The sequence below is a fragment of the Sparus aurata genome, chromosome 21, assembly GCF_900880675.1.
Source record: "Sparus aurata chromosome 21, fSpaAur1.1, whole genome shotgun sequence".
NCBI lineage: Eukaryota > Metazoa > Chordata > Actinopteri > Spariformes > Sparidae > Sparus > Sparus aurata.
Window position 1 is genome coordinate 2,860,872 of NC_044207.1, and position 13,714 is coordinate 2,874,585.

A 13,714-nucleotide genomic window follows, 5' to 3' on the forward strand; every position below is an offset into this window, starting at 1 on the left:
CTAAGTCAAACTGCGGCATTTAATGCAATGTTTAAAGCAAAGCTTCCTTTCTCGTCTCCAAGCACTGCCAATATTAAGAAGTCCATCGCTGGGTTTAGTTGAAAGGACCTCCCCCTGTCCAAATGTGATTTTTATAAAGAAATGTGTATTTTACTTTTTTTTTAACATTCATTTGTTTTCATAGCTGTGTAAATGTAATACTGAAAAACTCGCTGCTGCATAACTGTGCTGTTTTCCAACAATTTGGACATTTGCCAGTTTATGTGATGGCACATGTGGACAATGAAAAGTTATAGGCAGTGTGTTTGTATAAGAGCACTATGCAAAGACTTAATGCACTTTTTGTTCAGTGTTTCACCTAAGTTTGTTTCTGTGACACCAAACTGCATTGAATAAATGGTGAAATCATGCACTTTACCTTTTTACTGGCATTTCATTTTCTTCAGTTAGACAGATATCATGATGTATCATCATTCGATTGTCTTGCAATGTATCCATTATTGCAGAATCGCTGGATTGTGATATAGTTAGCATTGTGAACTATGCAATGCACATGTTATTGCATCATATTGTATTGTGAGGTACCCTGTGATTCCCACCCCTAGTGGTAAGTGCTAAAGTCACTGAACACATTGCATTTTCCTGTCAACTCATGTTTCACCAATTAAATGCTTTGAAAATGAAGCTGCAGCAATACTGTTTGGATAGTGAGTCTACTGGATATAAACAGTGTTGTCAGAAGCTCATTATTATACACGCCGACCCTAGCAACAGCGAAGACAAAACCATATTGGTTGACCCATACTGAGATGGATGTTTATGAATTATTTCCCCTTTGTTTTATCTTCCAAATAAGTCTGGTTAACCTCTGGGGTTGTTTCATATCTGTCTGATTGTCTGATCATTCTTTTCCTCGATTGAGCTCCATTGCGAGTGTACATTTAACTTGGTGAGTACAATATTCTAAGGATTAATAAAAATTATGGCCAACAAGTGGGTTATAGATGCTAACCACCTAATTTCGACATCTCAAGTTAAAGTCTAGCCAGAGACCTTGCACCCATTATCTTTCCCCTCACTTTCTATCAGCCCTCTTTAGCACGCTATTTTAAATAAAGACATGAAACAGGCCAAAATGTTTAGTTAATGCAATGAAAAAATACATGCATGCACAGTGATTTCTGAGATTATCTTACACACGATACTTTACCTTGAGATGGCAATCTCCACTTTGGTTCTCGCGATGGCTGCTGCTCTCACTGCTCCCTCAATGGCTCGATCCACCTTCTGTTTGGTCTTGGTGTTCTTCAGAGGAATCAGCTGCTTCCTGATGCTCCGAGCCAGCGTGTTGTTCTTGTACTTCCCTTCTTCCTTGGTGCCATCAGGAAAGATGGTGCACCCGTAACCATGGCGCTTGTTATTCAACCACTCACCTTCGTATTTCATGCCATTGGAGCGCTCGGAGACACCAAAACCACTGCGCTTGTCATTCTTCCACTCGCCCATGTAGGACTCAGTGGTGGTGGCATCCACATTGTCCTCCAGAGGCAGGTAGTCATCGCCTGGGTCTCCATCTCCAAAGCTGATTGTGGAGTTGGCATCACTTGAACTGATGCGGCTCATGGTGGTGTCACTGTGTGCTGAGCTGCGTTTACTGGAAATGGAGGACCGTGAATCCGATTTGCGCAGTCGTTGAAGGCTACCGAAGAGAGAGCCACGGCGAAAAAGACCCTTCTTTTTCTCCGAACCTTCTCCGTCTGAATGGAAATTGAGTACGAAGCCACCACGTGTGCCAGCAGGGCTGTCAGACAGGCTGTCACGCAATACTGTACCATTACTCTGCTCACTGCGGAGGGAAGCCAGTGAGGTTCGTAGAGGTGAACGGATGACAGAGGCCATACCATATGGAACGCTTTGACGTACACCGTAGCCATGACGCATCCCACCAGTCCACTGACCCTGGTATGTACCTACAGCAAGAAAAGAGAGGAGGTTAGACAGAGACTAAACCGTGTCATTGCTAGTTTTTTAATAGCAAATAAGTTGCCAATATCATTCCCAGTGCCCGTGTTAAGTAACAAAGCCAGATTATGTTTAACTAGTACAAAGAAGTTGGACATGCCCTTCATCACTTGCACCATTGATTTTAGACCACAGTGTTTAAAAAGGGCTCATAGAGGAAGATAAGCAAAAACAACGACAAAAAAATGCAAGGAATGATTAGATGCAATAACAGAATTACTGATTGATTACAGAAGTCTGAATAGAAGCATCTTTTGAAGTTGAATGGTTTTCTGTTCTCAGAGCTGGATAAGTGAATAATAGGCAACAAGATATTAAGGCAACTAGAAAGACATTTATTTTCTTACATATTGTACAACTCAGATTCCAATAAAGGTGTGACACCGTAAAATACAAATAAAAGACAATGTGATGTCTTCACAATCCTTTTTGACGTACTCAATAAAAATAGATAAAAGACTATTGTTGTTGATGGTGAAACATGAACATAACTTATCACCACTGCATGCGTTATAAGTGTGGCCTATATAACATACACGGGCATGTGTGCTTCTATGAATGTTGATCATAAGGGCTGAAGCGTCATCTCATGTTATTTTTCATTATGTCCCCTGGGTGAAGATTCATGTCACCTAAAAGCTGAGGTTGGTCACTAATTCTAGAAGCATTTTTTGGGATATTTGTAGAAAATATGTTAACATCCTCACGGCAATCAATATATTGAATGCTCTGACAAATAAAAGAAAAACAGTAACTATGGCCATTGCAGGCCTCTAATAAGCCCATCCAACTGTCTTATTTGGCTTGTGAAAAGACTGGACTCATTGTGTATGACCAGAGTCTTCCACAGAGCATTGCAAAACTGATGAGAGCTAGTAGCACAAAAATGACAGAGTGGAGCCAAAATTTCCCAAATTAACTTACTATCTTGACAGTGATGAAGATTAACAATAGCCAGGGTTATTGTTTATGCTCATCATGATAATGTGAGGTGTGTTTACTTACATGTGAGTGACACATGATGATCTGGTTGGTGATAACAAGGATGTGCTCGATCACAGTACACAGCCACTGAGCCTGCTCTTTTGCAGCTTGATAGCTCAGAACCACAAGGTGCACAGCCTCTGAGGCCAATAAAAGCGCTGCTGCGACAGAAACACACTCCTGTTGTGGCTAATGTTAGCATATGAGTGTGGTATTTCAGAGTTGTTTGTTGATGTATTTATTGGTCTTAAAAGTTCAAAAGACATAACAGTACCAGGGAATGTTGATAACTTTAGCTTTGGCTCTGCATTATTAATATTACCAAGCAACCAAATCTATCAGCTGCACGATTACATTTAACCTATTACGTTACCCAAAACATTTACTGTGTTCCACCATTGTCATTTGACTTCATTTTTTACAAAGCTTTATAGTCACTTTTATCACATTGGTTTAGTTTCACTGCTCTGTTCTACTTGGTTCCCAGCAGGAAGCTGTTCTCTGTGAAAAAGCTCTAGTGCACACCCTGTATACTATGTGCCCAACTAGCTGGTGAATGAAGCGGAAAATTTAGCAGCTAATGAGCCATATATATTTCTCAGGAGTTGATGGAGTCTAACCCACAGCTAAAAGGACAGGGAATGTTGGGCTTACATTCTACAGAGGATGTGAGATTGAAATTATCAAACACTTATTTGATGCTTTGGCCCTGAATTAATACTGTACTTAATAACAGCAACAGTAAAGGTGATCATCTACTGTTGCTGTGAAATGAACAAAAGTGGCCATTGACACTGTATTGTCATCATGTACCTCTATGAAATTCACCTTTGTAACTAAATCACTTATTAAATCACTTACTAACAGGACAAAAACAGATGGAACATTTGTACATGTACTGTATTTTGACAACTTGGATATAAACCAGTTGTGATTCTGAAACCACCACCAGTAAGTGTCATTAGGTGATAAAACAGTTAGCTTTTCTGGCCTAGTTAGGAGAGGCCAGGCTCCTGCACTGATGGCTACAGCTGAAGAATGTAAGAATGTGCTATTTTAAAAGATGGAAGTAACTTGAGACACTGGGAAGTCTGTTGGCTGGCCAAACATAGATCCAAGCAGCTATCTTTCTATGAGGAATAAGCCTTCACAGTGGTAGACTGAAGACACTGGAGCAGCCTCTGGAAAAACGTGTTATTCCTGTGCAAACTGACTGATTATGTTCGTTTATGAGGGTTCCTTGATTTAGCAGGGCTTTCTTTCTAATCCCAACTAAATCAAGATTTACGTAAACTGCAGTAACATTAAGCTGATTGGTTAACAGCATTTTAATCTTATTATTTATCTAATTTATATCCATGACCTCCAATGTACATGCCTCTATTTTGACACCAGTACAACCAACATTTATTTTGTTTGAATATTCATCTAAAAAGCTTGAAACTCCAAACATTATCCAAAAATTCACAAAAAATATTGGAAAATAAATAGAACATAATAAGCCTTTTATATAAGAAAACAACTTTTTTTGTTTTTTGTCTACTATTTAAAAAAAGGAAAAAGGTCTTCCTTTACAAAAATATTGTAAAAAGACCTTCAGTGTAGCATATAATCACATAGAACTAAGCCACCGTGAGCCACCGTGAGCCACCGTGTCATCTCCAGTCTGCAACTATTTTGGTTGCACATGTCCCCAAAAAACTGTTAAGCCCATCTTAATACTTTTTACATTTTGTCATAGTTGGCCATGGGAAGATAGATTAAGGAAATGAGATGGTGCCTGGACACGGTCAACAGAGGTGAGATTTTTTGAGAAAACCTATTTTTATATTTTTATTTGATCTTAAGTCACAAAATGCAAAAAGACTCAGGTCCATTGTTAAATGTTTTAACTAGTAATCATCTCGTAATGAATGTAACTTCAGTTCTACTTCCTGACCAAGTATGACTTCAACTGCGCTAATGTAGTAAAAGACACGAACAAGATTTTGCCACAAACTCAACTCAAACTCTCATGAGTCTCTTCAGACTTTACAAGTGTGCATGAACCATGTGTGAGCTTCTCCCTTCTAACTGAACTCCTTTCCACAAATTGAAAGTAAAAAACAACAACAGTAACAAAGTTACAAATAGAAATAACACAAAGTTTTTCTTAGTCTTATTTTCACAACACTTCAAAGGCAAACAGAGACTGACCAAAATTCTCTTCAAGCATGATACAGAGCTGAGTGCTGGATACAACTACACTGCCCAGCCTAACATATGGTCACGTTCTTTTCAAGAATATAAGAATGTCAACTGTAAAGTAACACAGGACTTAGAAAGTTTGTGTCACATCTAAACTTCTGTCTATACTCAGCACGCTCCTTTTCAGTCATCTGAATGGACATTGCCTCTCTCTCGCTCTTGGAAGAACAGTAGCCTCCATTAAAAACTGTTGAATCAATACTGCGCCAAATCTATGGACAGTTCTGTAGTGTGTAGTTTTAGCAGAGAGTATAATACACTACCTAGCCAAAAGAAAATTCATAAACTGGATTTAACTAAGCAAGTAGGTAAGACCTAACGCATTATTAAAACCTGGAAGGAGAGTGTTGAACCTTCATCTTCGTGGAGGAAATGTGGTCATAGATGTAATGTTTGGTGAAATCAAAAGGTAAAAAATAAACAGTAGAACTCACGACTATGTTTAATAGTGAAAGTTAAAGCATTTCCACACACACAATGTGAAGAGAACTCTGAAGCTGTGCAGTATTAAGAAAACAACTAATCACTGAGAATAATCAGAAATAAAGGCTTCAGTTTGTTAGGCAGTATATAAAGATTGGACTCTGGAGCAATTGAAAAAGGTCATGTGGTCTGATGAGTCCAGCTTTACCCTGTTCCAGAGTGATGGGTGCATCAGGGTAAGAAAAGAGGTAGATTAAGTGATGGACCCATCATGCCTAGTGCCTAACGTAAAAGCCTGTGGGGGCAGTGTTATGATCTGGGGTAGATTCAGTTGGTCAGGTCTAGGTTCAGCAACGTTATCTTCCCAAAACACGAGGTCAGCTGACTACCTGAATATACTGAATGAGCAAGTTTTTGCATCAATAGATTTTCTTCCCTGTTTGCACAGGCATATTCCAACATGACAGTGCCACAATTCATCGGATGCAAATTATGAAAGAGAGTTTTTTTTACAAAAAATTAATGAACTCTGGATGGAAATAAATGTTGTGACACTGTATAAGCTTATCATAACGATGCCATGGCGAATGCGTGTTGTAATCATAGCTAAAAGTGGTCCAATGAGTGACCTTTTTTTTGGCTGGCTAGTGTATAAGACGGACTTATTTTTTCGGGTTGTCCTGTTTACAGTCATTAACATGATTTGTTAAGAAATGACGTTAAAATGTATTATCCACCAATTATGTGCTTTGGCACCTAAATTAAAAAGTAAGGTGTACTAGTTCAACCAGGGTAAAAAGTTAGTCTGGACCCTGCCCCTCAAACATAACTCCTGACCTCTTGTGACCCAAGTTAAATCCCTCATATCATATCTATGATGATATACATTCTCATATGAGGATAATGGTAAAACATGACAATCATCTATTTACCAGCCCTACTTGGAGATTTGGGAAATTTCATTCAATTTCAATGAATTTTTTTTTTATAAAATAATATGTAATAATCATGTTAAAATAAAACGGCACCTCTTTGGTATTGAAACCACCCATTCCTGTTTAACCATGATTTTTAAGACCACCAGATCTAGGATCCATATCAAATAGTACTTACTCACATATACCAGCAACCTGAATACACCTGAGGTTTCTCATCAACACCCTGGTCTTATTGCCTGAGAAATAATGAAAATGATGAAAAATGCCATATCTTACAATGTGAAAGAAAATGAGAAAACATTCCTGGATTGGTCCCTTTATCTGGATCAGCACCAAAAGTTTGTTCACACATAGTTATATCATTACCTTAGACTGGAATTCCACAGGTTGCATGTATTTTGCTCTGCTACGGTTTTGCTCTGTGCTCCTTCGTCTGCATTGGCCGGTCAGCTGGAGTTGGGAGACCGAGGAGTTCCCACGATAATTAAAGAATCATGGGCGGCTGCAGTTATACGTATTATTTTAAACAACAGCCAACAGACGAAAGGTTAGTGGTTCCAACTGAAGGATTAGAAGAAGTGCTTAGATTTGTCTCTTTTTACGATTTTTTTTGCCAGTGTCAACACTGAATGTTTGATTAAATTAACGGGATGTTATGATATGTTGTTTCGGTGTCTGACTTCCTGTCTGCTCTGTGCGGAATTTAACTGAAGTGATGTGCCGTACTTCGGCACCTGGCAGAAATGGAAGCTCTGTCCATCTGCTGCGGAAGGGTCCAGACTGCTGGAGCTGCAATGGAGTACAGCGAAGCTGGTGGAAGTACAAACATAGACTAGAGCTTCTGTGGCGGAGTGGAGATGGGCCAAACACGGATCTGATGGAATTTAGGGGTTACACAGACATATCAGTTGGGATCTGGGAAGAAAAAAAAGTTTGACAGTTCTCATTTATGCTATGTAAAAGCATTGATTTTAAAAGAGCAAAATGCTCTATGAAAGCCAAAGTATATTTGTTCTAATGGAAGAAAAAAAAGAGAAAAAATACCATTTGAGGGGTAAGAACTGTTCTTTGTTTCGAGGGTAAAAGCGATGTCAGTTAGATAGTTAGAGCTTTGGAATATGAAATCATTGATCTTTTTTCACTACATAATAGCCTTATTTACTCTCAATTGCACAAAAACTACACATTTGGAACTGTTGAATACAGAAATGTGAACAAAAAAGTGTTTTTTTATCAGTTGCAAGAGGCAGAAATTATCAGTTGAACACAGTCCATACCGTGCATCCCTAGTATAAACACACAACATGAATAAACATATGAAACCTACTACTCTTTTTATGTAATTGGCATCAAATAATAAGAGAAGAAGAGCCGCCCGATTACATTTTTATCTTCATCCAAGTTAGCTCGGAGCTAAACCGGAAGCTAGCCGACTCGGTTGGCGGAAGTCTCGAGTGTGCATGCTCTATGGCACCCCAGCTGGACAGTAACTGCCACAATTAGTAAGAGTCTAATTCTGTGGAAAACACTGCTAGTGCACACCTTAGTAAGCATATTCCCTCATTTTTGTTATTGCTCCTTTCACATGTTAATGTAGCCTTTTTACTGGGGTTGATCAGGGCCACTATGGACAGCTGAAATCTTTCTCACCATTTTCATACAAACTGAAACATAAAAGACCTGGGTGATATGGTTAAAAGAGTCTAGCATGATGGTGAAGTTTCATACCATACCCTGCCCTGGTTAACTGTTGCAGTTGCAGTATCTCTGAGCTCATAGGCAGAGCAAATAGGCAGATGAAGTGTTGGACCCATCATGCCTAGTGCCTATCGTACACTAGGCATGACTGACCAACTGGTCAGGTTTAGGTTCAGCAACGTTATGTGCCCAAACATGAGGTCAGTTGACTACCTGAATCAACTAAAAGAGCAGGTTTTTCCATCAATGGATCTTGTCTTCCCTTTTGACACAGGTATATTCCAAGAGGACATTGCCACGATTTATCATGCTCAAACTGTGAAAGAGTGGTTCAGGGAGAATGAGCCATAATTTTCACACATGGATTGGCAGAGACACCACAGAGTCCAGACCTGAACCTCTGTGAGAATCTTTGGGATGTGCTGGAGAAGTCTTTACACAGCGGCCCGACTCTCCCACCATTAATACAAGATCTTGGCAGAAATTGTTGCAACTCTGTACAGAAATTAATGTTGTGACATTGCATAAGCTTATAAAAACGATAACACAACAAATTTGTGCTTGTCAAAGCTAAAGGTGGTCAACCAAAATATTAGATTGTGTGACGTCAACCGATAAAATGTGCACAGATAGACTGCAAAATTGCAACTGAGTTATAGTTATGGGCAGACCCTGTGGTTGCTCAAGCCTAGAGGAGCTAGAAAACAATGCTAAGATGAAATATGACACATTGTAATAAGTTAGTTTTCAAGCTAAATTAATTTCAGATGAAAATGAATGATGAAATACCATTTAATAATAATAAATGTCAAAATACATCAATATATAAATAAATAAATTGTTAAATTGTTTGTTCTTTTCGTCAGTTCTATGTGTAATTCATGTAATACTGTACAATTTGAGGTTCTGTCTGTAACCATGCATGCATAGCAATGTTTCCACTACAGTCATTCACAGAAAATCAGGCTAAGTCTTCTCATTGCCAGTCAACACAGACATTAGATCCGGTGAAAACTATAGTCTCATTAGCATACAGTGGATCGATCTAGTTGAAGTCAATTGTCCAAATTAATGCTGGGTCCATAATCTACCATATTTTGTTCTTGCTATTTGATAGTGTCTGAATGTCTATTGAGAATTACTGCATAACCGATGCACTCATAATGCATTCTCCATACCACGCCCATTCAGCAGCTTTTTTAGAAGTGCCAGATTTGATCCAGGGGCTGAACATTTATTACTCTGTACAACTGGAAAAAAACAAAAAACAAAACATTCCAACATAAGTTTGGAAAAAAAGTAGTAAGGAAGTAGGATGTCAGTATGATTCTCCTGAAATCCCTCTGCTAAAGACCAGCCTGGGTTAAAACTTATTTTCGAAATTAAAAAGTACTTTTATGATCAGGGACAGACAGAACTAATGAATGTGCATTGTTAAGGCACTGGCCCACCACTATGGAGGACCAAACCTGACATAAGTATAAATAAATAAATAAATGCATAAATAAATACATACATAAATACATACATAAATACATAAATAAATGCTGAAATAAATAAATAAATGTATAAATAAATAAATGCTGAAATAAATGTATAAATAAATAAATAAAAGTATAAATAAAATAATAAATGCTTTTTATTTATTTCTACATTTCTGTTCACCTACATTTATTTATTTCTGTATTTCTGTTCACCTACATTTATTTATTTCTGTATTTCTGTTCACCTACATTTATTTATTTCTGTATTTCTGTTCACCTACATTTATTTATTTCTGTATTTCTGTGTCCATATGTAAATGAGGAGGTAGGAGTTCCTAACCTCAGTCAAGAGCATGATTGGTCAAATCGGAGAGCCAGACAAAAGCAAACGATTCCTGATATCAAGCCTCGCTCTCTGTAATGTTGTAAAACAGCTCCAGTTAGCTTAATGGCCTCGACTGGTGTGACAGGTTAACTGGCGTTCATTTTAACTTGCGAGGGTCCCAGATGTGCTGGTGGTGTGGTTTGAGAATCCTGTCTTGAGAGAGAGGGGTCCTCAGCCATGTCCGCTAACCAGGAAAAACATTCTGCTCATCGCTCCAAGTCATGTATACGTGTATTCTAGACGAGCGCCACAGAGCACAAATCGTCCAAAAGTGCATGTTGTCGGTGTCATATCTTTGACGTGAATGTCTGTACTCTCAAATAACTCATGTGTGGAACAGGCTGAGGCATTTGTTCACGCCGAGCGGCTCGAGAACGTGGCTTGGAACGATGGCTTTAAGTAACCATTTGAACAGTGCGGAATGAAAAATACCCGATGGTAACCATTGTCACAAGGTAACCTGGACGCTGCGCTACAGCGAGCAGCTAACAGCTAACATAAGAGCTAAAAGGGGTCTCCACTCCGCTCTCGAGCCGCTTGGCGTGAACAAATGCCTCAGCCTGTTCCACACATGAGTTATTTGAGAGTACAGACATTCATGACAAAGATATGAGACCGACAACATGCACTTTTGGACGATTTGTGCTCTGTAGCGCTCGTCTAGAATACACATTACATACATTACTTGGAGCGATGAGCAGAATGTTTTTCCTGGTTAGCGGACATGGCTGAGGATCCCTCTCTCTCCAGGCGGGATTCTCAAACCACACCACCAGCACACCTGGGACCCTCGCAAGTTAAAATGACCGCCAGTCAATTTCACAACTAAACCAGAGCTACATGAACAAATGTCAACAACTGCAGCTAACAGTTAGCTGAGCGGGCTTGCTGGTAGCCAGCAACATTCCTGTACAGTGTACAGGAATCAGCGCCGCTAGTAAGGCAGAAGTAGTAGACCCTCCTCGAGCACACTCCTGTAACCAATCATGCTCTTGACTGAGGTTAGGACCTCCTACCTCCTCATTTACATATGGACACAGAAATACAGAAATAAATAAATGTAGGTGAACAGAAATGTAGAAATAAATAAAAAGCATTTATTCTTTTATTTATACTTTTATTTATTTATTTATACATTTATTTCAGCATTTATTTATTCATGCATTTATTTATTTATACATTTATTTATTTATTTATTTCAGCATTTATTTATTTATTTATGTATTTATTTATGCATTTGTCTATTTATTTATTTATTTATTTATTTATTTATGTCAGGTTTGGTCCTCCATACACCACAACCAGTAGAACAGGTCTGCTCTACACTTTGGATGCCAGATGTAAGAAATGACCAAAGCAGTGTTTCACAGGGGCTCTGGCTCCTGCCAGCTAACTCAAAAAAAGAGTACATTTAGTGAATAGAGACGGAGCGAATGACTTTAGATACAGCCTTAAACTATTAAAAGAAATGTGTGTGTAACAGGTTTGAGACAGGTCAGTCATGTTGGAGGAGGCGTAAACCTTATTACACAATCTGACACCAGGGACTGTTTTGGAACAAATCTGACCAACAAGTAGTCTCTCACTCTTTAGTGTTCATTGAGACACCAAAACTGTGGACCCCTATTCATGGCACCAGCCGACCGAACAATCTAAACATTATTTGATTACAAGCCTGGTACAATTTAGACTCGTATTAATCAGATGAACTGGCTCAAAGGTAGCCTACATCTATAGCCTACATTTAAATAATTTCCCTGTCTGGGATCATTAAAGTAATTCTATCTATCTATCTATCTATCTATCTATCTATCTATCTATCTATCTATCTATCTATCCACAGTAAACTGCATGACAGTAGGCAGGGTTTCTAAAGATAGATGTTCTACCAGTGATCAATCTGTACTCTGTCGCCTCTCACCTCCATCACCGTACGTCTCCACGCCATACCCGTCCTGCAGTCCGTTACTCCAGGTGCCCTCGTACCTGGCCGTTGTGTTCAGGCTCTGCCGGACTCCGTAACGGCCCTTGAACCCGTGAGCCCACTCTCCCCGGTAAATCCACCTCCCCTTTGTTTCTACGCCGAGTCCGTGGCGTTTCCCTTGTGCCCAGTAGCCCTGGTACACGTTTCCGCTGGGCCAGGTGTAGACGCCGACCACTTCAAACCCGTTGGACCAAGAGCCCGAGTACTCGCCCTGGCCCTTGGGTCCGGTACACACCCCATGGCCGTGGGCTTTGCCGTCCTCCCAGCCTCCGCAGTACGTGCCACCATCGTCAAAGTCAAACCGACCGCCCGTCATTCAGAAACGGAGGGTTTCTGTACCGCTCGGCGGCTTATGAACAAGTCCAGAGTGTGCGATGTGTTCTTAGATGCGAGGAAATGTTGACAGGAACGCCCCGGCGACACTTGGAGCACTGTGCGGGGGTCTGAGGCAGCGGGGACGGGTGGCGGCAGGGGGCATCAGCAGGGCTCAGTCGGTTATTGAGACCGGGACGTGGGAGGGTGAGAGGCGGCCGCCACGGCTGCTACAGTCGCTCCACTGCTGACTGCCGGGATACTCTCCCACTTCTCTCTGAAGAAGACAGCTGAGGTGTCAGTGATGAAACAACACGATGCTTCCTGTTAGACTTTTCAAAACAAAAGCCGTCAGACAATATTTGGGAGTATTGCAGCAGTTAGGTGTGACTGCAGGAGGGACGCAGCAACAAGTGGTGTCAGCGAACGGGATGACATTTATCGTATGTCACCACAATAGTGACATTTTGATATAAATTAGTGCCCAGGCAAGCGGGATCAGCTCACCCAACTGCGCCCTATGGTTTCTGACTTGTGATTGGGTGCCCCCCTCTACTCCTGTCCAGGCACAAACTAGTGGAGGGCGATTTTGGTATCGATCCGATACCAAGTAAATACAGGGCCAGTATTGCCGATAACGATACCAATACTCATCACGTTAGTATCGATCTGATACCAATACTCACCTTGGTATCGATACTATCGATATTTGGATCGATCCGCCCACCCCTAGCACAAACGCACAGCTCTGACGCAGACCCGAACAGGCTCTCATCGAGTTCCTTACAGTGTCTACGATCAGAGGGGTCTATTTAGGAAGAGAGATTAATGGGCCAGCGAGGTTTGTTGAGTCTAAAGCAAAAGTTTTCCATGTAACGAATGTGGCTCCTAACCTGGCAGAGCACTATGGTAACTCATGCTGCAGACCAAACCTGGCCGGACAAGGTTATGTTCAGGGTTTTGGCGTGTACTACAAGTTTTTTGCCATAGGAGCCTCCATCAGAAAATCTGAATTAGAATATTTTTTTGTTTTATTTTGAAGGTTGTTTGTGCTCTTACTGAACTGCTGATTACCAGGTGCTCTTCATAATATGACAGTGTCAGACCTCAATGCAACTCTCAAGTATAATTTTTAAGTATTCTGCACCAAGTTAGCTGTGTAACTACTCGAGATGTTGCAGATGTCACGTTTGAAATAGATGGTGCAGAACTAACTGACTGGTGAAATAGCCTTAAC

The 13,714-nt window shown here is 40.2% G+C and overlaps 1 protein-coding gene across 2 annotated transcripts in view; it reads right to left on the reverse strand.

Moving 5' to 3' along the window:
• The window catches only part of LOC115572346 (junctophilin-1-like), a 42,970-nt gene extending 30,196 nt beyond the window's left edge, over positions 1-12,774 (reverse strand). The window contains exons 1-2 of one of the 2 annotated variants that reach the window (XM_030402334.1): positions 12,103-12,771; positions 1,211-1,970 (exon numbers count right to left, since the gene is read on the reverse strand). In XM_030402334.1, the coding sequence (XP_030258194.1) occupies positions 1,211-1,970; positions 12,103-12,481 (1,139 nt within the window). In that variant the 5' untranslated portion in view covers positions 12,482-12,771. Of the gene's footprint in view, positions 1-1,210; positions 1,971-12,102 lie in introns of both variants that reach the window. The other variant, XM_030402335.1, reaches the window with a different exon arrangement.
• Between the last annotated feature and the right edge of the window lie 940 nt (positions 12,775-13,714).